Here is a 10,323-nt window from a genome sequence, read left to right as displayed (position 1 = left end):
TAGGTTCTGGAAGAAAGAACTATAACTATGTGGGCCTCTTCAGACAATAACAAATTAAGAATTGAAAAATATAAAAATGGTAAGACTTTGCCCCGTGGTAACTTTTTAAAGCTTAACTGCTCTATAATGTATTCACTTAACAAGTAAAATATATTTTCCCATTTTGTTCTCTATATGTTTGCACTCTTTCTACTCTGCTCTAACTGCTGCAGAGAAATTTCCCTCTGGACAGTTTTATCTTATCTCAATATGGAAGGAAAACACTGTATTCTTTCTGTACAAGCTAACTACATTTAGCAACTTATTAAAAGGCAAAACAGTAAATTGGGTTTTTTATTCCAAAAATATACAAACACAGGTAACAAACCTGTAAGGTAATACATTGGAGAATCATTCAAGAAAATCAATTGACTAACTGATTTTCATATAAGACACAAAAATGAGAGTCAAATGTTAGATTATACTGCAGCTTTGACCAGTCACCAACACCATAAACAACCATACGACAGATTATATTTTCATATTCGTACCAGACATAAACAAGTCACATAGGCTACCATAAATTGCAAATAATTTAAAACAATAGTGGCATACTAGTTAATTGTATTGAATGCATTAATGAGTGTCATTTGCACATTTAGGAGCATATAAAAATAGATCTCTTGTGAATTACTGCAGAATCGTCTAAGGCTGTATCCTACACTGTAAGAAAAGTTTTTTCGTATAATGAAAAAGACCTGAGTAGCATTGGCAATAACCCCAACACCAAAAAGGGGGGAAATTCATTCTGCATCATCACAGACAATAATCAAAAGTATATATCATTAAATCAAACATAAACTTTAGAGACATTAGTCTTTGGTCTGTAATGCTTCTCCCTCAGACATTCAGAGATCACAAAAAGGCTAATACGCTTAAATGGATAATCAGCTCCAGCTGGGATCATACTTGGTCCATCCCGGAGGAGGGGCCAAGTATATCCTTCGTCCTTTCGAGATGAAACTGACGACCCCTCTGTATCCTGTCCTTGGCACTCCAGACTTCAAGTCATCCATCACTCCCAGGTTTTTGGCCAGAATTTTGAAGCTGTCCTTACTCGAGTATTGAAGGCGGTAAGGCCCAGTTCCTTTTAGCTGCCCCTGCTTGACATCTTCATATGTAACTACAGGAGCTCTGTAAACTTCCTTCTCAAAATGTTCTCTGTACTTCTCCTCCTTTAAGTAACTCAGATCTAACTTGGTGAAAGGCACAAATTCGGTGTTCAGTTTAATGTATCGCAGGTATTTGTCATAGAACTGACCCAGACTGACTCCTTTCCGGCCAAAGGTTAAAGTTCGTGAGATCTCCGGGCGTATACAGGCACGGCCTCGGCGCTGCTCTGGCTGACGCATCCAGTCATCCCAGAATGACGCGGGCCACTTTGGCTCCAGCTCTTCCCACATCTCCCTGAGGAGCATCCAGCCCAGACCGGGAAAGAAGTCTGTCCTGTAGAGCAGGTTGGCGCTGCCTGGATCCACGTAGCCATCCCGACCATTGTCATTCCAGGCCGACACACACCACAGAGTGGGGTCAGATTTTAGGAGTGGCAGCAAGGCTTGGAAGTACTCAAAGAAGTCTGGCGCCACCTAGAGTAGGAGATGAACAATTTAATGTCAGTTTAACATGCACTGTCAACAAGTGAGATCATCTGCTGTAAAGATATGTAACTTCATAGCTGTGAAAATAGAAAATATACTCGTTTTTTTAATATTGATATATGAAATAATTAACATTTTAATGTCACTATGAGCTTCTAAATTAACTGAAGCAATTTTAGGCACTAATTGATGATATGATTACCTCCAAGTCATCCTCTACAACCACAGCAGAGGAATGAGAGAGGGTCTTGAACACTTGGTTGAGAGCCCAGCGGTAATGCCTGGAGATTTTGTAGTAACCCTGGAACTTCTTGTGCTCTGGTCGCACAGCGATATCTGACAAGACCGGCTGTTTCAGATGGATCACTTGATTTCCATAAGAACGGATCACCTCAGCAGTTTCAGCGTGCTCACAGTCCTGACTCACGATGATTGGGAAAAGTTCTGCGGAAGGACGGAGCTCCAGGAGTTTGTCCAAGCAGCGCCTCACGGTGACCCTGTTACAGGCGATTACCAGGATAGGTATCACAAGCTGGGGTGGGACGACTACTTTTGGTGCGTTTTTGTTTGACGGATCCCACAGGGACTGCTGATTCTTGATCTGAAGCAGGATTTTTCTCTGCATTTCCAGCTCTGCTTCGAACGTGTCTGCCATTCGGAGCACATCTCCCACCATATCATTGGTGGGCCTTTCAGCCACTTCTCTCTTCCCCTGGCCATGCTCCCCAGTCTGGCCCGATGGGGGTCTGCCCCACAGCAGAAGCACAAGTATGGCGTTCCAGGTGATAAACAGGAACGTACCACAAAGAATGAGAGAGCCTCGCTTGCGGATCATGGCACAGAAACTCAGAGGGAGGGAGAGGGTTTCAGTAGGACAGGGTTTGAATAAAATGATGTGTCCTGGTTACAGACACTAGGAATAGGATATGGGAAGGGCAGCATGTGTATTATCACAAGCACATATTCAGAGATCTGGAGTCACACTTTGTTGGCTCACAATGAAGTTACTCTGGTTATTATGACACTTAATACAGTGTCAATGAGGGCAAAAAATGAAGAAATTTGATGAGGGACAGGTCTCATCTTGGGGTTGTGGTTCTGGCATTCCTCAACTCTCATTATGCTCTTCTATCTGAAATTAGAAGAACACAGTGTACTTTCAGAAAATAAAGGTTGCAATAACAATGACAACAAAGAAGACGAATGCAACAACATTGTAAAAGATCAAATGAAACCAGGAAATCAGGAAATGTTAATGTGCATTTCATAGGAAGTTGTTTCCAGTGAACTGGAGTGATGATTCACACAACTGTCTCTGATCGATTTCCTCTTATCACCTGTGGCTGACTCGCTTGATATACGCCACAAAACGGGTGTTATTAAGCCCGAAAATCAACTATGAACCACGACTTTGTACCTCGCTGTCCTCACTGGTGCTCGACAGACAGATTATACCCGACTGACTGTAAATACTGTAGCTTGAGGAGGAGCGTGTTGAAATTAGCCCTTACCCTCTGAGCGTGTCTTCTTTTTGTCGCCATTTCTTCGATGACAACCAGCGCATGTATACAACCGGAGACAAGAGGACAATGTGGAGCGGATGTGAAACTATTCTCTTGCTAGTTTCCCGGCTGTAAAAACAACTTAACACCACCTTTAGTTTCTGCTGTCTCTCACAAGACAGAAAGAGGCGGAGGAAGAGGAGGAAAAGTAACACGACGACTTCCTGGGTAGAGAGCAGTCACGGGAAGTCCCGCCCCATCTGTCACCTTGAGAAATTACACAACACTTTGACGTCTGTGGAGCTAATTAGTAGCTTATTAAGAAACAGCAGGCTTTGATGTCTGTATATTGTTTGTTTTCAATCGGTCTGTCGTCGAAATATGGTGATAAGAGATCCTATGTAACAACACATTCGTTCTGCTTAGGCTGCAGAGAAGTGAGTGTAATTTGCATCAAGGCAAAATAAGGCAAATGTGCTTTGGTTCAATGCAGACACATGCTTTTCCCTGCCTAATGACACATACACAGCATCACTTTTTATATTTAAATATCTTGGGGTTTATTATGTTACACTCAGCTATCATATCACTTTAGAACAATTTCCAGGTACTTATATACTACTTTTTACTCCACTCCACTACACTTACATCAATACATTTACTGGTCACTTGCTCTACTCTGTTTCTTATTGCACCATTTTTCATTTGTTTTTATTGTGTTATGTCTTATATTTATGTTGCATTGTAGGAGGAGCCCAGGACTAAAGATTTTCATTTCCATAACTACACTGTAGATTCGGATCATTAATACAAACTATAAATTAATTAATGAAGGATCTAGCGTATTATTATGAATAGGCCGTAAAAAAAAAAAAACGAGTTTAAATAAGCTTTACCTTTTCCAAAATTAAAATAGCCTATTGTACACATTAGGCATTAATTATAGATGTATACAACATCTGTGCAGTACCATATTATCATATTTGTCTCAACCTTCAATCCGTCTTTTAAATGTAGTTTTTTTAACTTAGTGATTAAATCATGTACTGTTTCTTATTTATTATATATTGCTTGGTTTTTTATTGCGCTTGTTGTTGCATTCTCCCTTTGCTAACACTGCAAATGTTCCTGTTGTTGGACTCATAAAGGATATAAATTAGGAAATAAATGTTAGCTTCTATAGTAAATGACATTCCTACTTGGTTAAATGTAGCACTATGCAAGTGGCCTGTGATCTATTTTTAGTCCAACATATTTCACAGTGAAAAACCAAACAATCATGTTAAAAACCACAAGTGTATAAGTAGTAATAGATTTGTTTTACTCTAACTTAAATAAAACATTTTTTATTGTATTTGACTCTATTCCATTTGCAAAAAAATAAGCTTTCTGTGCAAATCATCCAACAAAAAATAAAACAGTGCCGCATTTGAATATGTAGCCTACTACAACCACCAGAAGGCCTTGAATACACACGCTGCATGTTTCCCTACATGTGCTTAGCATACTCTTTTGTATATTTTTTGATAAAGCATATCCTTGTTCTAAAAGCTCTAAAAACAACCAGTTTGTTTTCTTATATCACTGGGTTGAAGTCCGAAATGTGCTCTGTACAACGTGAAAGCCAACTACAAGTCAGCAAATAGGGTTAGATCACAGTGTGTATTTGTTGTGCTAAGGCCTTGGACTCTCAGTCAGGTCTGTCCTCTGGGACCATTTGTCCAGAGCCGGAGTTGTCCTTGGAGGAGGTGATATCACTGGGACTGTGGTTATCTGTCTGAGAGAGGACATTTACTATAATTTCATATAGTCTTTAGAAATATGGTGACATTATTTTTAATCAAATGAATCTTATTAAATTCCATGTCAGGCTCACCTGCAGGTCATTGTTTTTGATGTTTTGATGTAGGCCTAGTGCATCATCAGGGATACTGCTGGACCTCCAAAACACTGCCAGCTTCAGTGACATAAATCCTGACACCAGAGCAGTGAAAGACAGGCATGTGCTCTTCAGTGTTGACCAGCCACTTAACACAAAAGAAGGTATGTGTCCTGCATTTTCCATCAAACATGGACACTTTATGGACACTTTCAAAACACCAACCGGGAATTCACAAATGTCCTGAACACATGCTATTTTACAAATATGTGTAGGACGTGTTTCGTATTTAATCGTTTGAATTATTGCAGAGCATTTGTCTATTCCAGGCAGGTTACATGACAGTCTTCGTACCAGCTGACGCACCAGCGAGTTTTGGGCACCAGGCACATATGAGAGCACGTCCCCTGCGGATTGCGAAAGTTTTGGGCGATTTAATTTGTTATTTTTCCTTGTTTCTTCCTCTCTCAACACTTTACCAGCCATCCGGGGTGACTTGAACGCCCCAGTCACGCTTCTCCCCCCCGAAACCCCTTGGAGGAAAGCCTCCCACGCTGACGGCTGGTTGGACCGGGCGCGCTTAGCTCGGCAGAAGCCGGCGAGCCCGAGGCTGTACGCGGAGCTGGCAGGCCGCTTGGTCGGTGGATTCCTGGTGAAGATGTTACCCCGACACCGGAGAACAGCAGACAGGGCAGAGGCGGAGGGAGTGGAAGCCATGCTGGTCTATGTATCCACAACTGGCCGCTTCTTTTTCAGGACTTTCTCTGTTTGTATTCTATACTGTTCAACCTCTATCCAAGCAGCCACATAACGCATAACGGTTAATATGCGCAAAGAGAGCAATAGAGGAGGGAAGGGGGGGCTTTTCTGCTGTGGTGCACCCGACCATATTTGCCTCGATAGTCCGGGAGGGGGGCTCAGGTGGGTGTGTCTTTAGGCAATAGTGGGGAGAACATAACACACAGTATAAACACTGTGTTACAACTCCTACATTCAAGTAACCTAGGCTATTATCTTATCATACTTTATAGCCCACTTTATATTCAACAACCCAGAAGGAAAATGTGAGTGTTTACTTCACATCTACTGGCAACTTAACCGTTTTTACTTCTACCCTAGTACATATAGGCTACAGGGCCGTTGCATTGTTTTTTTCAGGCTTGTTAGCAATGTTACTTTATTTGGTTTCACAAAAAAGGATCAACAAGGTCAAGGCCTTACGTTTTCAATTCGGTACTTCTAATTGTATACATCACTATGAAAATTGGATCCTGTATTTTTAAGTTTGCCTTTAAATGTCAGTGTTTGTTATAGACTTTGATGATTGACTTGTCTCTTGTTTTGTTTGTCCCACACCCAAAGTGATGTATGACAAGCTATAACATATTTCATTCTGCCAAAACTGTCAACAGCTGTCGCTCATGACTGAGTAATTATGTACAAAAAAAGCCATGAACGTTAAGAATCTCAAGCTGTCACACAGGTTTGTCAGTCAAAACAACCGAGAGGAGCCACTGAGTAGAAATTCAGTATTCAAGCCACCCTGTACACACGTCTGTTTACACACCACCAGAGGGTATTCAGTGTCTGAGGAAGACATGCAGGTTCTGGAAACGCAATAGGAAACAACTCTGTTTTCACTAGATAGAGGGCAAAACGGACAGAGTCATCATTATGCTATACTCACAGAGAAGGTAGATTAGTTTATACAAATGAAGTTGGTATCATGTGTTTTAAAATATTTAGAGATGAGCTTTCAAAATGTCAAATAGAACTTTATTGGATGATACCATGGGGAATACAAAAGTCCTTTCCTTTGAAAGATACAAATAAATAAACATTCACTGGCTATGTACAATGACTTGGCCCTTATTAAAAAAAAGTTGTAAGAACGAGAAAACCTGAGCGAATATTGGCAATCAACTTGATGCAATCAAAAGATACTCAAGTATTTTCATCACAGCATTTAGTACATTTACAGATTATTAATCATCATGGACAGTTTCTTTACACTTTACACAGTTTAGAAAAGAGAGAGAGAAAAAAAAAAGAAGAAACATGCTGGCCCTGTTTGCTCCAGTATGTGCAACTTTGAGCCTGTGTGTCCTTTGTTTAAAAAATGTTGCTACCCTTGTTTACCTTCATTTTGTACGACACTGCATGGCCTAAATGTGCCCTAGTGCTTAGTTTCTTCTTCTTGCAAGAGGGCAAAAATGTTCACTGAATCACAATCATTTCTGTGATATTCCAGCCCTTCCCGTTAGTCTCATCTCTGCAGCTCGTACCCCCCCTGACCCCCTTCAGGGTCCAGGGGGACGGTGTGATGTGTGGTTCCCATTGTTTATGGGAATCACTACATTCGGTATGACCACAAAGGCCAGAATCCCCACCAGCATGAGCGACACAGTGATGGTGATGATGGACGCCACCACCACATAGTAGCACTGGTCCGAGCGGAACAAACTGCGCAGACGACCTCTGACCCTGCTGGGAGGCCTGCCTACGTCCACCATAGTGGCGGGGGCTAATCCCTGCTCCAGAGCACTCAAGGGGAGGTCCCCACCTGCTGTCACCTGGCCACCTTGGCTCTTTTTAGGCAGGGGGAGGATCTTGGGTTTGATCGGGCTGTTGTGGGGACGGTTCTTCAGGAGCAGTTGTCCCTTGCTGCGTTTGAATCGGATGGACAGGATTCTCTGCATCTCTGGGGGGAGTTTGCCTATGATGTCCTCGTTGTTGCCCAGGCGGGGCAGGTCCTGGCCGTGGGGAAGCTCGGTCAGCTCTCGACACACTGGGCAGCACAGGGTCTTGAGCTCAGGGGAGGTGACGTTGATGCGAGCGAGACACTCCAGGCAGAAGGTGTGCCCGCACGCCAGCAGCTTGGGGGTCTTGAAGATGTTATCGTAGGAGCAGAAACACACAGCACACTCAGTGTCCTCCACATCATTTTCAGGGGGCTTCACCTTCCTCCCAATGCTCTCTCCCCCTTTTCTGTTTCGTCCCCGGACTTCCTCACTCCTCCCCCGCTGCCTCCTCTCTCCCTGGTGCCTTTCTCGCTCTCTCCTCCTGCCTCTCTCCACCCTATCCGAGTCTGAACTCCTGGATCTCCTCACCTTCGCAGGCTTCTCCTTCTTCCACATGTCCTCCTTGGTGTTCCTCTCTTTCTGGCCGAGTTTTGGTTTGACGTTGGGGACTGGTCTGTCCCCATTGCTCCCTTCGGGCCTGTGTCTCTCCCTCTCATCGCTCATGTTGGAGGGATTTTGTTAGAGGTTGAGTGCCGGATGGAATCTGTAAAAGAAAAAAACGTGAATGAGTTTACTGGCTCAGAGAAACCCGCAGAGCAGGAAATAGACTTTAGGAATTTACCTGCACAACATTGCTGTTTCACGATGATGGCGCAATAATGCCTAATCTATTGCTATCTAACATCTCTGTTGTATTAAAGGGTTATCTGTAGATTGTATTCATTTATTCAACATGATAATGTTTCACCATATTTGTTTAATAGGTTTTTCTGCCCAGAAGGAATCAGGAAACATAAGAACTGCAGAACACAAAGTTCTTCAGATAGTTAGAAGTAAATGGAGATATTTTACGACCCTGTTTTCTTAGTGGGTATTCATACAGGTTTATATACAGTCTATGGTTGAAACCTATAAAGGTAAACTAAACGAAGGCGTAATTTTTTTGGAATGTCATCGTAAACATTCCATAATACCCATCCATCTTACAAAGTTAGTCATTAACTCAGTTTTTACCTTGCAGCTGGCTCACAATTAACTATTGAGCAGCAGATTTCCTTCAAATTAAACAAAATACATTTGTGACGTATGCAACAACTTAACGTTTAATTGTAACCTGCAGGTTATTGAATATTCAGGATTTAAGGGATCTTTAAAATAATTGACATTTGCCGGCTGAAACCAGCAGGCTAGCAGAGAAAAAAACTTTTGATGACAAAGAACAGGAAAGTAAATAATTTGACAGAATATATTACACACACACACACTGACCTGCTGAGGTAGGTTAATGTCCGATCACCTTGAGATAATCTCACAAGCAGAATAATCCTTTTGGGTATCAGAGCATTGGAAACGTGCAAATCACCAAACTTCATTACTATAAAAACAACTTAAAGCTTTCCTCTGAAGTCTTTTGGTCTCCCTGCAGTGCCTGCTCTCCTGATCTGATAGTATGTTTCCTCTCATATCTTGTTTTCTAACTGTAACGCAGCACTGCCTCCTCTGAACACACCCCTTCTCTCTCTCTTCTGGTCGGACCAGTTGGACCAGCTGTAGTGAGCCGGTGCTTCTTTATTGTGTCGGTGTGTAGCATGTTCAGATAAGCAGGTCGTAGAGAACTCATGTGGGTCCACTCACCCAGCAGAACCCATGTGATACTGGCATGATAGTATAACTTAGAGACTGCTATGCATGTGACAGCTCCATTTCCTTTTGAAAAATACAAATCACTAACATTTCTCATTGTTTGTTGTTTAACTGATGAGCAATTAAAATCAGAAAGGTGGTATGAAGGGTCACGTGGTTTATAATCACATGCAATTGCTTTATGTGAATCAAGAAAAACAGCAAGTGTTTGGAAAATTCCACCGTCACTGCATAAAAAGACAAGGGTTCAGTTCTGTCAACACTGCAGGTATCAGCGGCTCATACCTGCCATACCTCCAGCCGCTATTAACACTTTACTACCCAAACAAGAGCTGCCTAACTTAAGCCTTCATTTCTGCTCAAAACCAGTTACTCCCTTTCTATCTGAACCAAATGAATGACCGAGAATACACCCCAGCTGACAATACAATGCATGAACGTATTTAAATATAAACAGCAATAAGATTAACACACAAACCCGATTTGTTTGCTTTGTCACACAGCTCTCCCTCAAAACTGCTGTGTCACTCTTGAATTATTACACCCGGCTGTCCGAGGCACACCAAGACCCAGAATAAATCTGTATTTGTATTATATGAAGTATACATATGTTGAATTCATTTCAAGTGAAAACAATGGTAGTATTTCAAGCCAGAAAAAAAATAGATGAAAGTATAACTTCTGTGAGAATTGGGAGTTTCTATGCACAAATAGTTATGTAAAATATCTCGAATGAGCGTGAAGAGGCCCTGTGATCCACAACTTAGCCAGTATGACAAAAGAATTATAGAAGGCTATTTTAATTCAGCGTCTAAATATAACATGTAAAAAAATAGAAGTAACTTCCTGGTGCAATGAAAAACCAGAGGGAAAGCCGAGTTGGGGAATCTTGAAAGGTGAAAGATGTGGTGACTAATTAC

The 10,323-nt window shown here is 41.9% G+C and overlaps 3 protein-coding genes across 3 annotated transcripts; all 3 read right to left on the bottom strand.

Annotated features, from left to right (window-relative positions):
* Window positions 1-317: 317 nt before the first annotated feature.
* mgat1a (alpha-1,3-mannosyl-glycoprotein 2-beta-N-acetylglucosaminyltransferase a) lies at window positions 318-3,369 on the bottom strand. The gene is made up of 3 exons (XM_034112764.1): window positions 3,149-3,369; window positions 1,840-2,769; window positions 318-1,625 (listed from the first exon to the last, which is right to left on the bottom strand). The coding sequence occupies exons 2-3, from the start codon at window positions 2,470-2,472 to the stop codon at window positions 927-929; spliced, it is 1,332 nt and encodes a 443-aa protein (XP_033968655.1). The 5' UTR covers window positions 2,473-2,769; window positions 3,149-3,369; the 3' UTR covers window positions 318-926.
* A 1,100-nt stretch (window positions 3,370-4,469) lies between these two features.
* LOC117468580 lies at window positions 4,470-6,556 on the bottom strand. The gene is made up of 2 exons (XM_034112777.1): window positions 5,016-6,556; window positions 4,470-4,916 (listed from the first exon to the last, which is right to left on the bottom strand). The coding sequence occupies exons 1-2, from the start codon at window positions 5,733-5,735 to the stop codon at window positions 4,830-4,832; spliced, it is 807 nt and encodes a 268-aa protein (XP_033968668.1). The 5' UTR covers window positions 5,736-6,556; the 3' UTR covers window positions 4,470-4,829.
* Window positions 6,557-6,777: 221 nt separating this feature from the next.
* On the bottom strand, window positions 6,778-9,216 carry rnf183 (ring finger protein 183). Its single transcript, XM_034112776.1, has 2 exons — window positions 9,029-9,216; window positions 6,778-8,303 (listed from the first exon to the last, which is right to left on the bottom strand). The coding sequence occupies exon 2, from the start codon at window positions 8,261-8,263 to the stop codon at window positions 7,319-7,321; it is 945 nt and encodes a 314-aa protein (XP_033968667.1). The 5' UTR covers window positions 8,264-8,303; window positions 9,029-9,216; the 3' UTR covers window positions 6,778-7,318.
* Between the last annotated feature and the right edge of the window lie 1,107 nt (window positions 9,217-10,323).

Source organism: Trematomus bernacchii, unplaced genomic scaffold (genome assembly GCF_902827165.1).
Source record: "Trematomus bernacchii unplaced genomic scaffold, fTreBer1.1, whole genome shotgun sequence".
Taxonomy (NCBI): Eukaryota; Metazoa; Chordata; class Actinopteri; order Perciformes; family Nototheniidae; genus Trematomus; species Trematomus bernacchii.
The sequence above is the reverse complement of the archived record's forward strand: the minus strand, read 5'-3'. Positions and strand labels throughout refer to the sequence as shown.

Bases quoted from the DNA above. Each gene is read 5' to 3' on its own strand.
- rnf183 (XM_034112776.1), bottom strand. From the start codon at position 8,263: ATGAGCGATGAGAGGGAGAGACACAGGCCCGAAGGGAGCAATGGGGAC.
- LOC117468580 (XM_034112777.1), bottom strand. From the start codon at position 5,735: ATGGCTTCCACTCCCTCCGCCTCTGCCCTGTCTGCTGTTCTCCGGTGT. The intron at 4,917-5,015 runs GTGAGCCTGACA...GTCCTCTCTCAG, and splicing joins TCAAAAACAATGACCTGCAG to ACAGATAACCACAGTCCCAG.
- mgat1a (XM_034112764.1), bottom strand. From the start codon at position 2,472: ATGATCCGCAAGCGAGGCTCTCTCATTCTTTGTGGTACGTTCCTGTTT. The intron at 1,626-1,839 runs GTAATCATATCA...CTCCTACTCTAG, and splicing joins TTGTAGAGGATGACTTGGAG to GTGGCGCCAGACTTCTTTGA.